At 37.7% G+C, this 16,433-nt stretch overlaps 1 protein-coding gene across 3 annotated transcripts in view; it reads right to left on the bottom strand.

The window, feature by feature from the left end:
- The window catches only part of GABRB2 (gamma-aminobutyric acid type A receptor beta2 subunit), a 137,484-nt gene that overhangs the window by 18,746 nt on the left and 102,305 nt on the right, over positions 1-16,433 (bottom strand). For 2 of the 3 annotated variants that reach the window (XM_030957162.1, XM_030957163.1), the window contains exons 8-10: positions 5,913-6,050; positions 4,594-4,746; positions 1,130-1,374 (exon numbers count right to left, since the gene is read on the bottom strand). In XM_030957162.1, coding sequence (XP_030813022.1) covers positions 1,130-1,374; positions 4,594-4,746; positions 5,913-6,050 — 536 coding nt within the window. The remainder of the gene's footprint in view (positions 1-1,129; positions 1,375-4,593; positions 4,747-5,912; positions 6,051-16,433) is intronic. The other variant, XM_030957164.1, reaches the window with a different exon arrangement.

Below are 16,433 nucleotides of genomic sequence, written 5' to 3'. Positions count from 1 at the left end.
CTATAAACTATAACCTATAAAATGATCTTGTGCTATCAATATGTGATGGATTTTTGGAATAAAAAGTTCCTCTGTCTGCAGACCCACTATGTGTGTAGAGGTTCCGAACAAACATTAGAAATTTCACCATTAGAGCGGTATGAAACTTAAATTTCCAATTGACAAATAGTCCCTTATTTTTTTCTAATACAGATTTTTTTTTTTAAGATTTTGACTTTGACTTTTTTTTTCTCCTTGGACTGTCATGATGAATTACAACTCAATGATCTTCCCCTGAAAAAAAAAAATCCCACAAATCTCTCACCCCTCCAAAAAGCCCCCAAACCCCCAAAGATAATCCAACCTTATTTAACTTTTCCACTTTGCATGTGTGTGAAAGTTTATACGTTTTAGACCGAGAATATTTTTGCATTCAGCACAGATTTGCCACTGTGTGAAATTCATTCCAAAATGGTCAAAGTGATAAATTACAAGTGCTTTATGATAAGTGCCCCATTTTCATTAAGCATAATGGATACTTTTCCCAGAAGTGTGTATCTTGGCAAATACCTTTTCTGCCTCAATTCTCCATCCCTAGGGGGCCACTTTTAGATTCAAAATTAAGTACACAGCACATTGATGGTTTATTTCTGAGAAGCTCCTCATTTTAGTCAATAGTATTCTGGCCCATTAGACATTGAAAATATGCAAACTTCTCAAACTTTAAACACCTCTGTGGCAAATAGTTCTTACCCAGCTCATCTGAAAGATTCATGAAAGCAGGTTAAATTTAGATTTTAGTTCCAATGTTCCATACAGCTCTTACTGGAATATACAGCCATCATTTTGGATTTATTCCTTTGGAAACAGGTTGTACATATTCAAGTCTACATTCTGACTAAGAAAACATCTCTCAGTAAAACTTCACTGACTGCATGCTTTAGAAACAAGACATTCAGCCTCCCAGGCTGGAGGGCAGCATTCATTGCTGAGGTGCCTAAGTACACTGCTCTGCAGAGCTAAGACAAGGTCATCATAATTCCACTCCACTCATTTTCTACAAGAAATTACATTTTAAAGCACTGTCTGACAGAAGTGAGAGCTTGTCTTCCTGGGAAAATGCTAAAAATGTATCCCCATTACAGTTTACCTTATTGACATCCATTCTCAACTTCTCATTGTTGGCACTAGCAGCTTTTTCTGCTGCTTTCTTTTGACGCTGAGGTCCCCTGCCAAAGAAGATGTAGTTGACCAATGCATACTCCAGCAGAGCCATGAAAACGAAGACAAAACATCCCATAAGGTACATATCAATGGCTTTCACATAGGGAATTTTGGGAAGAGTCTCTCGAAGATGGGTGTTAATTGTTGTCATTGTGAGCACAGTTGTGATTCCTGGAAAAAAAAGAATTGAGAAGTCTAGTGATTGAAATAATTTTGATTTATTTTCTAGAATAATAACTTATACTATTCAAATGCTGCAGTTGAAAAATACTTTTTTCCCCCTGGTGGACAAAATATATATCTAACCTTTGTCCATATTAATAGAATCCTAGAAAGGTTTGGGTTGGAAGGGCTCTTCAAAACCATCTAGTACCATAGACAGGGAGCCTTCTACTAGACCAGGTTGCTCATAACCCCATCCACCCTGGCCTTGAATGTTTCCAGGGACAGGAATGCCCCAACTCCAGGCAACATGATCCACAGTCTCACTACACTCATAGAGAAGAATTTCTTCCTAAGATCTAATCTAAATCTTCAGTCCTCAGCTGTCAGTTTATAGGAATTCCCCCTTTTCCCAAGTCCCTCTGCAGCTCTCTTGGAGCACTTTTAGGCTCTCAAAGGTGCTCTAAGCTCTCCCTGGAGCCTTCTCTGCTCCAGGCTGAACAATTCCAACTCCCTGTCTTCATAGAGAGCGGTGCTCCAGTCACACAATTATCTTTGTGACATTTCTCCAGCCTGTTAATGCCCCTCTGGATGGCATCTCTTCCCTCCAGCATGTGGGCAGCACCACACAGCGCAGGAGTTTGCCGAGGACACCCTCAATCCCATTGTCCATATTGCTAACAAAGATGTTAAGCAGCACAATCCCAACACAGACCCCTGAGGACACTTGTCACTGGTCTCCACTTGGACATCAAACTGTTGACTGCAACTATTTAAGCACAACCATCCAGCCAATTCCTTATCCACTGAGTGGTCCATCCAACAAATCCATGACTCTTCAACTTAGACACAAGGATCTCACAGATAATAGTGTCAGATGCTTTGCACAAGTCTAGGTAGATGACATCAGCTGCTCTTCCCTCATCCCACCAGTGCTGGGTCCCTGCTGTAGATGGTCACAAACTCTGTCAGGCACAACTTGCCCTTAGTGAAACCAGGCTGGCTCTCATCCACCACCTCCACGGCTTGCATGTGCCTAAGCATAGATTCCAGGAGGATCTGCTCCATGACCTTGACAGGCACCAATGTGAGACCGACAGTTCTGTAGTCACTCAAGTCTTCTTTTTTCCCCCTTCTTAAAAAGGGGACTTTGCTTTCACTTTTCTAGTCAGTGAGAGTTCACCAGACTGCCATGGCTTCTCAAATATGATGGATAACGTTTTAGCCAATTCATTTCCCAGTTGCCTCAGGACCTGCAGATGCATCTCATCAGGTCCCATGGACTTTGTGCTTGGGATCCCCACGTTCCTTAGATGGTCTCCAACAAGATCTCTTAGGCAGAGAACCACCGTTCTTCATTCTCCCAGCCCCAGCCTTTGCCTTCTGCAGCTTGGCAATGTGTCTGGAGCACGTCCATGAGAGCAAAACACTAAAAAGGTGTTCAGTACCTCAGTCTTCTCCAGATCCTGGCTATCCAGGCCTCCTGCTTCCTTTCAGAGAGGACTCCCACTTTCCCTCATTATCTCTTAGCACTGATGTACCTATATAGAACCTTTTCTTGTTGCCTTTGATGTCCCTGGACAGATTTAGTTCTGTCTTAGGGCTTTAGCTTACCTAACCTGATCCCTGGCTGCTCAGATTTTTTTTGTGCATTTTTCACAGGCTACCTGACCTTGCCACCATCCTCTGTAGGTTTCCTTTTCGTGTTTGAATTTTTTCAGGGATATCTTGTTCAGTCCTTATCTTGGACTTGGATTTTTTGCACAGCATAAAAAACATTACACCTGTAATAAATTGAGCTCAGTCAAGCAAACAGTAGTTGGATTCCATAAGTGTATTTTTAACCAGATAAACTGCAACTTTCTGTAATGAGTCTCAGTTAAAAATTACAGGCTACAATTGCTTTATCTTGCTTTGCTCCAGCATTTTCAGGATGTCTGCATCTGAAATTCTTAAGGCACAATGCTACATAGAAAGGTCTGGTAAAACTCAGATGTATTCTATAACATTAAAATGTCAAATTTTCAATGGCATCTTTTATGGGGTTTTACTTATTTTGGCTATACAAGAGCTGTACTGGCAGGAATCAGTCTGATTTTGACCAAACTTGGCAATAGATATACTTATTTTTGGAACATGCTCCTTATGATGAGGGGCACAGAATAAACAGATACACATAGGACTAGCGATGAGATAGACAAATACTCTAGAGATTAATTAGGGAAACAGTTTTGCTTTTGGAACATAAGGTAACAGTAAGGAAAAAATAATCAGACTCTTGCAATAATTTAGGTTGGAAAAGACCTTCGCGTTCATTGAATATAATTTTTAACTCAGAACTGCCACATCCACCACTAAACCATGTCCCCAGGCACTTCAAATCTTTTAAATCCCTTCATGGATGGTAACTCCACCACTTTCCAGAACAGCCTCTGCCAAGGCTTTTTGGCCAAGGCTTAGAAGGCTTAGAAGCCTTGTTGGTGAAGAAATTTCTCCTAGGATCTAATCTAAACTTCCCCTGGCAAAACTCGAGGCCATTTCCTCTTGTTCTTTCACTTGGCAGAAGAGACCAACCCTCAGCTGGCTGCACCCTCCTGCCAGGGAGTTTTAGGGGGCAAGAAGGTCCCCCCTGAGCCTCCTTTTCTCCAGGCTGAGCTCCCCCAGCTGCTCCTCATCAGTCCTGTGCTCCAGACCCTTCCCCAGCTCTGCTGCCCTTCTCTGGACACATCCCAGCCCTTTAATGTCTGTCTTGAGTGAGGAGCCAGGAACTGGATTTGAGGCACAGCCTCCTCCCTCAACGTAAGGACAAGTGAGCTATACAAACCTAGTAGAACTTTATTTAATTCCTGAAAGGAAAAGCGATTTATAATCCATAACACAATGCTGAACGTGTGTTCCGGACTGCCATGGGCAAAAGCAAAGTAAGTGCATTCTTTTCAGAGGAAAAAGAAGCACCAAAAGAACAACAGAATTATGTTGAGACAATTAGGCTAATTTTGATTCCACTGATTATAAAGTTAGCTGATTCAGACATGAAATCACTTTGATTTTTATTTAAATTCTGATGTTTTAAATGCTGATTCAAATAATACAAAGCTTCACAAGCCAGACACAAAAAGATCTAATGCATATATTTTTGATTTTCAAATCATGCACCATCCACTCAACCAGAAGCTAGAAAAACCATTCAGCTAATGCACACTGCATGAGATGTGTAAAAATGCCTACCTAAAGCAACTCTTGCAGCTGAAGCATCATAATTAATCCAGAAGGAAACCCAGGACAGGATAGTGATCAGAATAGAAGGCATGTAGGTCTGCAGAATGAAGTAACCAATGTTTCTCTTAAGTTTAAAGCTGAGAGACAGCCTTGGGTAGGCACCTAAAAGAGAATATTTGGTATGGCCATAATTTATTTGTATAATGCCTGAAAACATTTTTCTTTTCTGTCATTTTTGTTTTATTTTTTTCATTTGACACAGAGTACATTCAGAGCTGAAAGATCCAGGATACTCAGCGGCAGAATTTCTAGCAAGAATTGGGATTAAATGATCTTTTATGCTAAGGGTACAAAGATGTTCTAGTTGATTATCTGCTGGTAATCATAACATTCAACAGCCAAAACACAAATCAGGGCAGCAAAGCACAGAAATTCCTTTTCCCTGACAAACTATCATATGCCAGCTTCAGTGTGACCCTGATCCTAAACTTGTCTCCAAGAAATGCAACACTCCTTTTTTGTCACTGGCCACCAGAAATATTGTAGTGCTTGAAACATTTGTTAATATGGGTGCCTAGAAATCATTCTTCAAGTCCCATTTCTACTTGATTTTGAAGAATTCGCAATGTACAATCATTCTATAGTCCCTCCAAAGGTGATTTCTACCCATATCTGGACAGAGAGTTTTGAAGATTATTTTTTTAACACACCTAATGGATTTCTCAAATAGGTAGAAAACATCTCCTAGTAACAGCCCAATTCAACTCTTTCCTCTCTTGAACAATTTACTGTCATTGAAATATGTTAGGGGTTTTATTATTATTATTTCATTAAATGCAATCTGATTTTCTGCCCCTTCTCAGAAAGCATCTTTTCAGCCTTCAGAAAGTCATACACTTGCTAGAATAGGCTAAACTGGAAATCCTGGAACAAGCATTTTAAAGATTTTATATTGAAGACAAAGTAATTAGTTTAATACATCCCCAATTTGGCAAAAAGAACATCTAAAAATATGGAGAAAAATGTTCCTAAATTTCCTACATGTTGGGGAACAGAGGTGTATAAGTGGTTTAATCAGTTTTCACAGGTAAATAGAAAATACAGCTCATTTGATGAGCCTTAACATGACAGATTACATATGTTAATGAGTAGTGCCCTATACACTATGGAAGCCTTAATAAAAACCTTTGCTTTCCAAATTTCAAATACAGCTGCTGCTCTATTTTATTCTTGCTTCTAAAAGTTTTGCTCCTCAACAGCACACTGAGAATTAATCCAGATTTAAAAGCCTTTAAAAGAATTTCCCTTTTAGGTTCCCGTCCACAAACCTGTAGAGAAAACAACATTCTTGGTGATAAGCTTGTAGTCCACAATGGAGAACTGTGGCAGCTCGATCTTTGTCACTCCTGTGACTGCATTATCACCCCCACGCCAGTAAAACTCAATGTCATCTGTTGTATAGCCATCTATAAAAACAGAAACAAACAAGTGAGATACAAATCTCTTGTGACATCATGGGGAACAGTTCATTAACTCAAAACATATGAAATATATCTCGAAAATTAAACCATTTATAAACACACAGACACAGGTCATTCCAAATATAATTTCAAAAGGCAACCCTAGGTACATTTTAATATTTGTTGGCTTTTATATTTTTATAAAGATATATTACATGAATGTATTAACAAAACAGACCTTTAAAACCAAATTTAGACTATACACATCCCATCTCTAGATAGCAACTGTACATCAGCTAAAGGTAACTTCTGATCCCAAGGTTGGATAAAACAGCATGAGTTTGCTGTAATTTCTGTCCCTGAGCTGAAACATCAGCACTGGCAATGTTTAGTTTTTAGTAGTAAAAACCAGCATAGCTCTTTTTCTAAAATGGCTTGAATGCAGTAAAACACAGACACATTCAGTGAGGCTTGTAAGAGGCCACGTAGGAAGCAACAGATGCAACACCCATCAGTGGCAAAAAAGCCACCCACAAGAAATCAACCAAAGAAAAACAAAATTCCCACCACCCAACAAAACACCCCAGAACACAGCACATGTTCACACAGTGATAAAACATCCATGGAGAAGGAATCTGGGTTCCCAAATGGCACCTGAGCCAAGTTCCATGCTCCAGAGTTGGTGCACTGATCGTGAGACATCAGACATAAATCTATTGCAAAACCAGGAAATACAATATTCATTAATGCTTCATTATGCATTAATCTAAAGATTTTTGGCATTGAAACTAAAACACAGAATAATGACCATGACTTCTTTGCAAATTGAGATAATAAATATATAAAACACCTTGATTTTAAGTCCTCATCCACTGACTAAGGACAAAAACACTAAATACCATTTTAGAGTGCTCAAATACCACTGAGTTTCAAGGAATAATGCATAGAATCTGTAAAAATGCTGCTGTGTATCATTAATTTTTGATAATCCAAGTAGAATCCAGAGTTCAGCATTAGTGGAAGGCAAGCAAGTTTGAAGACATGAACCAAATAGTCTGTAAAAACACTGAAACAACTATAAAAATCTATCTAATACACACAATATTTAAAAGTATTTTGAGAGATACATTCCTATAGTATGTTGATAGCAATTCCAGAGTTTTGTATAAGTGACTCTTTTACTTTCCTGGTCACAAGTCTGTCTTCAGAAAAGAGGCAGACAGCTTACTTATGTTTCCCTGCCTAGCAACTTCATATTTGTTGAGTCTTCCTCTAGGCTTTCAGAGAGAGAAATAAAATAAAATCTAAAATAAAATAAAGATGAATAATTATATAGCCTGATATTGAGATGTAAAAGCAACTTACTGCATTTCATATTATGAAGAATATAAAAGAACACCCTTAGAGAGTTTAGGAAGGTTGATATTACTTTTTTGGGAGTATCTTTGTGATATTGTCAAGTTTTGCTGATATTCTGACATCAACCCTGCCCTCCAATGGCAAGTTCCAGATTCTAATACCATTTAATGAACTTGGATTCAAGTTCAGTAAATGGTAATCAAGGCAATTAAAGCAATTAATCAAGGCAATATATTTAATTCTGAGGTAACTAAACTGTTAAACTTCACAGCTAATTAATTAGTATTTTATTTTCATTTTGTATACTTCTGAAAAAAACAAATGCCAAAGTAAGTTTGAGCAGGAAAAAAACCCCACTTTTCTATGTGAGAGAAAAAGTTTATAAAAAGCCCAACTGGATTTTTATTTGGTTGTATTTTTTAGAACATCTGTTGGAAGAAATTTTTTGCCAAACTGTCTATGAACAGTTTAGCCTTGAACTGTCTAATCATAGCAGGGTTCACAAGAGACCTCCAGAATTTACATTCCAGGTGATTGCCAAATGTTTCAGCTTTACCCTCTACCAGGAATTCGTGGTTCAGCCTCTCCCTGGATTCTCACAGCCTTAACACGAAGCAAACATTGACAACTCTCCAGGAGAGAGGAATCCTTGGAAACTCCCACCCCAAAGTTCAAACTGAAGATTCCAAACTCTGCAGCTCTGGGTGCCTTTGGGGAGAACTGAGCAGAATTCCCTGCTGCTGAAGGGCCTTACATTGGGCAAATGATAACCTGAGACAGACCCAGAATGACAGGACTTATCAATAAGGAGAATTTCAGGAAGTCTCTTTAAGCTTGCATTAAAATACTTCTCTTTCCAAAAAGGATAAATTATCCCATTCATTTCAGTGTGTGGAGAAAGAGAGCAAAGAATATCACAGTCATCTGCACATGAATGCTCTTGTGTACTGCTAAAGTACCCAAAGATAATTGGATATAAGTCTAATATCTGCAAAACATCTGCCAAAAGAGAGAATGGGCCTATTCATGTCTCTAGTGGATGTTTTACAGTAAAGTCCAATTACCTGTGGCTATAATAAACTCCTTCTGCAGGTATCTGGGACTCAAAACAACTCTACTTACAAGTTAAAATTATTTAAAGATCTACCAATTTAAAGTAGTAATAAGCAGTCAAGAAAAAAAAATCTGTAGTTCTTGACAAGAAAAACCAAAAAGTAATAGAGTCAGTTCAATATTTTTAAATTATCAGACACCGCATGTTGATAAAGCAGAAAGGAAAGCACACTAAACCCAAAAATGTTCTAAGTAATCTTTGCAAGAATATGAGTTTAGCACAGAACACTATTTGATTTAGACTGTAAACAACTGTTGGTTCACTATATATTAAATTGTATGTAGCTCAGCTGCCAGCAGAGAGCATCTGATTGATTGCTTTTCCCTCAGTCATTTATATATCATCATCAGCACGATTTACTTCACGTTCAGAAAGTTCAATTTCTCATTTCTGTCATGCATCACACACTGGCAGTCACCCAAATCAATACATTGTCCTGGTAATATGGCACCAATCCTGAGAGAAGCAAAACATTCTCAACTCCCATTAACAGAGACAGGGAGTTTATCATCCTGTATGCATTGAGGGATGACAGATGACAAAGCACTGTAGAGGAAAAACAAACAACTAATAGAACGTAAAATAAAACCCCCTTCACATAGAAACTATAAAAGCACCTATTTTTTTTCCAGCCTATTCAAGACAAGTCAAAAATGGGAAATTCTTCTAATACAAACAACCTAAAATGAAAGCTGTAGCTTTCCTGACTGAAAACAAAAATATTTAGACACAAGACAATTATCAGAAACACCACACAATGGAAGAAAATAAGCAGATTTTTCTGAAAAACTCAGGATTTATCAGGATTCACTGCCTCACAATGTTGAAGTTTATAGATGACAGCCAGGAGATACTTTACATCTACACATCTCCGGTGTGCACTGTGTAGGAATTCAAGTGCTCACATTACTGACACGATGGCAGCACCTGGAGACTGAACATAAGGCAGCTGCTGATTTTTTTTTTGGGTGGGGGAGAGGGAAATGACAAACATGCAAAACAGTGAAAATGTGCCTAAAAAAGGGGGAGGATTCTGAGGCCATGCCCTAACCTCTCTCTGTTCTGAACCATCAGCAATTTGTGTGAGCTTGGGCAGTGCATGCACACACCCTGCATCACCTCTGAGCTGAGGGGAGCCACCTCAGCCCTGACCAGGAGCCTCAGGAGACAAAAGCATCCTGCTGGCAGCTGTCTGAAACCCATCCCCAGCTGCTAAAGCTCATCCAAATAACTGCTCCTCCAGTTACAACCTGGATCTGTGATTCTGAGCATTGAGAGCATGCAATTATGATGAACTGCTGCTCAGCTACTTCAAAATTTCTGCTGAGTGGGTCTGGAGACTTCATGAAAGCTGGGAGCATCCCCCCTCTTGATCACCTGAGGTATTTGTCTTTTGCTCTCCAACAAAAAATATATGAGAACTCAGTTTACAGCAGATTGTGGACTTAAATACTATTAAAAGCAACCATTTACAAGGTGAACAGCCTATGCCTGGTGGAGAATAACAGAACTGCATTATACACATGATATTTTTGGGGAAAAATTCAAATGTACATTACTATATACAAAATCCTATGGCCTCATAGGTAGGGAACGAGTAACAAGCTACTTAATTTCTCCTGCTGCTATCAAATGGATTTTCTTTGCCTAGCCACTCACAATATGGTACCTTCCCAAAATAAAAAGGAGAGAACCCATGTATGATATCTATACCCAAGAGAAAATTTTGAATACAACTATATAAAATATTGTTAGCTAGCAACCATAACACAGTAATTTATATAAATGTAGGTCACAGACTTCCAGAGTAATTGAAGAACTTGACATCTACAGGCCCTGTAAATTGAGATGAATGCTGTAAAGAAATATTAAATTAGGTGATTAATCCTGATTGTAAAATAGACTCTAGAATACTTTTAGCAGCAATATCTATGCTTTTATTTTTAAACATAGAACCACTGCTCCCTCCTTTTTCAAGGTTTTTTTCAGCAGCTTTGCATTTACACAGCAAAATTACTTATAAAATCCTAAGTAACATACAAAGTATATTTTGAAGTTCGAAAGCCTTTCAGATCTCTCAAACTCGTTTCACTGCATCACTTCAGCCTTCACTTATTCAATTCACTTATTCATTCAAAAACATATCCAGAAAGAGAAAGTTAGAAGTGTTTCCTTGAATTTGCAGAGATGTTTAAAGCTGAGGAGAACATAAGACATGAGGTGCTGAAATCAGTGGGGTGATACAAGGGTGAGTAGGAAAACCAGAGTTTGTGTGCCAGAGCAATTGGAAAAAAGCACATCACACTTGTTTCTTTCTCCTCTTTCTCATCCCCTCTAAATTCTGTCTTTCTGCATAAAACATTAAAATCCTTCTTACATTCCACTTCAAAAGCTTTTTCCCCTAAGGCTCGGAGGATTTGGATACAAAGAGGATGTACAGTTTTTTGACTGCAGTGAAATTCAAGTGATTTTTAGATTAAATTGGCAACATTCTCAAAAAACAATCATCTTCAAGTTGTACAAATGGCTCCTTACTGGGCAGAGTAGGGTAGGTCAAAGAAAGAGACAGAAATGTGATGCTGTAATTACCATATACAGCTATTTAAAGAAAGACAATATCTTTTGATGAACAAGCGAAATGATAAAATTGATTCCAGGCCTTAGAGTGGGATTTCCATTATATTAGCAGAATCAATTTAATTTTTATGTAGGTACTTCAAGCTGATTTTTACAGGAAGCCTGGTAACTTACAGAATAGGTACCCTGGTGGGACTCATTTTTTTTTTCCTAATGATTTCACTGAAAATCATTCACACTTTAGAGCACCTCCTGCAAAATGCTTTCATAAATATATTTCCACTGCTACAATATTTCTAGGAAGGGAAAGAAAGATCAAAATCAGATAGGGAGAACTGTACCCATGCAATAATATCCAAAAACATTTTATCTCCTGGAACACAGCAATTTCTCACAATCTTTTTGCTTCTATAAGTTCAGTTACTCCTAGCAGTATGAATGATCTAAAAAGTTGCTGGACCCAACACTGTGGAGATGCTGCAAGCCCAGGAGCTCCTCACCCAGCAGAGATAAGGGCATGTGGAGCAGAAGTTGCTGGTGACAGGAAGGTCCTGGTGGCTGAGTGGCACAGAGAGGGCGCCTCAGCACCAGAGCCAAGCTCCTTCTGGGGCTCCAGGGAGAGCTGGGCACTCCCTGGGTGGGTTGGAGCTCAGATCTTTCCCACTTCCTACACACAAGGATGTGTTCTTCATCTTTTTCCTTCTGATTTCCATCATTCTTTTGTCCTGCAGACCAAGTGCCATGTTAATGCATTAAATATATTCCAGAACACCATAAAGTACGACACACCTGGCTCAGTTTTATTTATTTAAATGGCTAAAATCCAGGGATTTGCATCACTGTGGAAATCAGGTATCTGATTTCTGTAGGCAAACAAACAGCTTTAGATGCTGTTTTATACACAGAAACATCCTCTCCCCCATTTCTGCCACAGTTTGTATTCCCTAACCCACTCACTTCATTTAGCAATGACCTTTTCTGAGGATAAGGTTGGCAGCATTATGTCAGCACATTGATTAAGTCTGGATCATCTTGAAGGTTATTTCAGTGTAGCATGGGTGACATTAAGCACATATGTGAGGAAAACATGGGTGGCAACAGTTGTCAATATAAAGTTAGAGCTAAACATATTTCTCACATTCACTACTACTAAAATTACGAGGAAAAAAACCCTTAATCTTTAAATTTAAAAAAACCAGATTAGTATATATTAGATTTATGCAGTCGAGTTTATTATTTCCTTATTACACATACCACAGAAAAAAAGGAGTTCTGGAACACACAAGTGACTACGTGAAAGACGTCAAATCTGTCCTAGACGTAAAAGATGGTGGGAAGCTTAGGTTCACTTGCAATTAGAAGTAAACTATGGTAGAAAACTCAAACTCAATATTAAGGAACCAAATATAATGAACTATTTTCTTAAATCTCAATTTTATTGTCAGTGACACAGAGAAGCCAAGAAATTTACTTTCACTTCTTGCAATGGTAGAGCTTCAAAGATGCCGTAGGAAATTGTAATATGCAACCATGAAGATGATAACAATCATTCCTGAGGAAAGCAACATTTAGGCAGAAATAAATTTCTATTGAAATGTGAACTGATGTAAATAGGATAAAAATGAATACATGAATACTTAAGTGATCTATTTCAATGCCATTAAATCACAAAATGAACAGACTCAAGTGAAAATAACCATTGAGAAAACACAAGTGCAATCAGGTATAAGCAGGCAATAGGCTTTTTTTTTTTCCAGAACAATCAACAAACTGAAAATATAAATTATTTCCTATGTTTAAAGACTGAAGATTTTACTACATAATTCATAGATATTTGCTGCCACATTTAAATCAATGAAAAAAAGTCAAAGTTAAATAAAAAATAATAAAAATATACCTTCAATATCTCACAGACATCAGAAATTGTTTACAGGAAAACAAATGTTGTTTACCTAGTTCATGAGATTTAATCTCAATCAGAGAGAGAACACAAGTCCCAGAAGGCTGAACTGGGAGATCTACATGGAAAAGAGAACTTGGAATGCCCAGAGACTACTCAAGGTCTACTTGAGCCTTCTGGCACACCCAAAGCCTCCAGTTTAAAGAGCGTGGTAGTGAAGTGCACAAACTTCAATGAACATGGCCAAAAATGTTCAACTGAACAATTCAGTAAATGAATGGTGCCTCTCATATATTAACTGGATCATTTTTAAAAGTCCATAAATTTGCATAGGTAATCTCATCAACCCCACAATCAAATATGAAAACTCTTTTGTGTTTTTAAATGAGGAATATGTATAAGTAATTATTCAAATAGGACGGACTGTGTTCTTTTTGCATCATAATAAATAGCCAACATGGGTGCAGAGGGAACAATTTTTGGTACTTTGGTATATATATACACACACACGATGAATTTTTCATCTGTATTCTGAAAAGATATTTTTGAAGATTGATGGAAATGTCTTAACCCTCAACTCTCTATGTAGAACTAAACACTGTTTCTGCTCCTTGAAAATAATTATTAGCAATTGTCTTCTACTTTTGGAAGGCCATATTTCAGGAACAAAACTTTTATAGTAAAATGCACATCCATAGTGAGTGGGTGTAAATGACAAATTATTTTCTCCTCTCTCCCTTCAGTAAGGACAAGGATCATGTAGGGAAACCAGATACTTATATTTGCACCCTACCATGAATTTCATTACTGCAGCCTGTATTTCATGATTTGAGCTGATTTCTATACTTTTATCTCATTTGACTACATTAACTAATTTATGCATAGGAAAATTGCTGTCCAAAGCAATTATATGTAATCTGTAAGTTATGAAGGTCATTGAATATTGTTCTCTCTTAGACAAACAAATCTCACAACTTGCTTATTTCAGAGACTTAATAAAAAGACTGTGTATGCTGTTTGCTCTCTTATCTGATTTAAGAAGTGTTTTTTTGAAACTGGAAATAGAAATGAGGGGTATATCCAAACAAATGAATCAGCAAAGCATCATCTCCACAAGCTCAATTTTTAATACCTTAGATATGTAAGACCAAATGTTCTAAGTTTGCTGCAACCCACTACCAGCCTACATTTTGTATGCTGATGTACATTAAAAAAGAGAGGAAAAATGAACAACATCTGGCAACCTTAACCTTATTTATAAAATTTCATTAATACTCCACTCTGCTTAATTATTCCATAGCTGTATTAAAAATACAAGGCCACAAGGAGAAAAATGCAATTTGTAGAAGAAAGCCCTTCTGTATGTAGGGCTGTGCAATTTTTTCAATTTAGAAAAATATGTATTCATTATGATATGCTAGCTTGCAATGAAGTGTGAGGTAATATTCTGAAATATTATTCCATCTTTGCCTGAAGGACATCACAGTATTTAAAGCATTGCTACTTTTAGGTACAAGTCTGGTTATGAAGGTTTAGGAACATTGGTCTCATAGACTGTCCAGCAGGAACATGCTAAAACCTCTTATTGCCAAGAGTGAAATGTTCATTAGAACATAAAAACCCCCACAGATTTTTACACATGTAGCATAATGATTGGGTTTGGACACTTACCTGAACCTGCAGAAATTAATTTTCTTTTCGTAATGAGCAAGCTATAATTTATGTTCCTTCTAAAGTCATTCACATGTATAGATTTGGGAGCTTTTTCTTTCCCATCTGGATAAGTCTTCTGTCATCTACAAGTTTTTCAAGGATAATTACATCTACCTTTGATGTGGAGAACTATTTATACAGTACCATGTGAATGAAGTTTATAGGAACTTTAATTATAGACCATGATATTGTTAGAACTACATCATTATTTTCTAAAAATTGCAATAGTCCTGTAACATTTCTGTGTCCTTCACACAGCTTGGTTGGTATCAGAAACCACATCGCTGCCTCCTCAAAATATTTTAGTGGGAGCTGTGCGCCTCAAGGCTCAGAGGACTTTCCTGCAGGAAACCCTCTTGTGACACCTCTATCAGAAAAGACAGCACAGGTTTGTTGGCAGTATCCCAACTACTTTCCTGGGATGCTGAAAGAGACCAGGATAAATTCTTTTGACACCCATCCCTCCAGCTTTTAGAAATGGAACACAGAGAACAGTTATTTGGTGGGTCACAAGATGCTAATAGTTGTGGATGGGTATGCACAAGGTAGCAGGAATTGGAAGTGTTTTAATAGGAGATGGAGAGAAGACCAAAGGAGAATGAAAACTACTTCAGCTCTCTGCTTCTATCTGGCACAGGAGACTAACCCTGAGAGCCTCAAACACACCATTCAGCAGCTACTTCTGTAAATCCATGGCAGATGCGACCTCGTCCCACATTTTTTTCACTAGAAAAGTCCACTTGCCTTAGTCAAGTTTAAAGTTTTGGCTTTTATGTACCACAAAGCTGCATGAAATTCTGCTCTATAGGTAATATACTCTTTTACTCAGTATCTGGTATTCTCCTCTGATCTGCATTGATGTACCATAGTAGGTTTCATTACTACATTTTAGAAGTTTATAAGTTCACAAAATTGTCTGTAACTTTTCTAACACTCACTTTTCTTCTGAGCTGCAACTCCAGGCATTGCCCGAGGCTATGCCTAGTTCATGAAGTAGATGTGACTGAGACAAGATAATGCCAAGCCTTAAAGGGACTTTTCCTTGCAAGCACATTTTAACACCCTGTTGACTTTTATTCTGTTTTCCTCTAGCTCTAGTATTGTAACTGTGTCAATATGCAAATATGCATTACATAAGGTTGCCTCTTGGGCTGGAAAAGCAGAATATCTGCATATAAATGTTCATTAAGAAGAATCCAGTACAATATTTTAACATACATAAAAGGAAATCAGCCTCAAATACAAAAGTTGAAGAACTACAACTTTTTGCTGAGAGCCCCATGTGGACTGCACCTCTCTCGTGCCTTTGAAATAAATACCCTTCTTCAGAAAAAACCAAGAGAAAAACACATGAATAATACAATAATGTATCATAAACCATGCAGCAATGGAATATGTTATAAGTAGTGCTTCATAATCACTATACATTCCTGACACAACTGCACAGAATTATTCTTGGAGGAGTTATGAGTCAAAGTCACCTCCAAGCTACAAAAAAAAAAACAAACCAGAACAACAAACAACAAAAAAACCCACCAAAATACCAATGTAGCTATTTTCAGATAAACCTACAGTGTTCCATACCTGTGCCTGTCTGTTCCTTCTTTAAACTGCCTTTTCCCTTACACAGTGACATTAATTTCTAGCTTATCCTTACAACTCAAGGCTTATGTGCATCACACATGCCCTTATCTACATCTATATTCTTATTTTGTAACTTTGTCTT

Source organism: Camarhynchus parvulus, chromosome 13, assembly GCF_901933205.1.
Source record: "Camarhynchus parvulus chromosome 13, STF_HiC, whole genome shotgun sequence".
Lineage (NCBI taxonomy): Eukaryota > Metazoa > Chordata > Aves > Passeriformes > Thraupidae > Camarhynchus > Camarhynchus parvulus.
The sequence above is the reverse complement of the archived record's forward strand: the minus strand, read 5'-3'. Positions and strand labels throughout refer to the sequence as shown.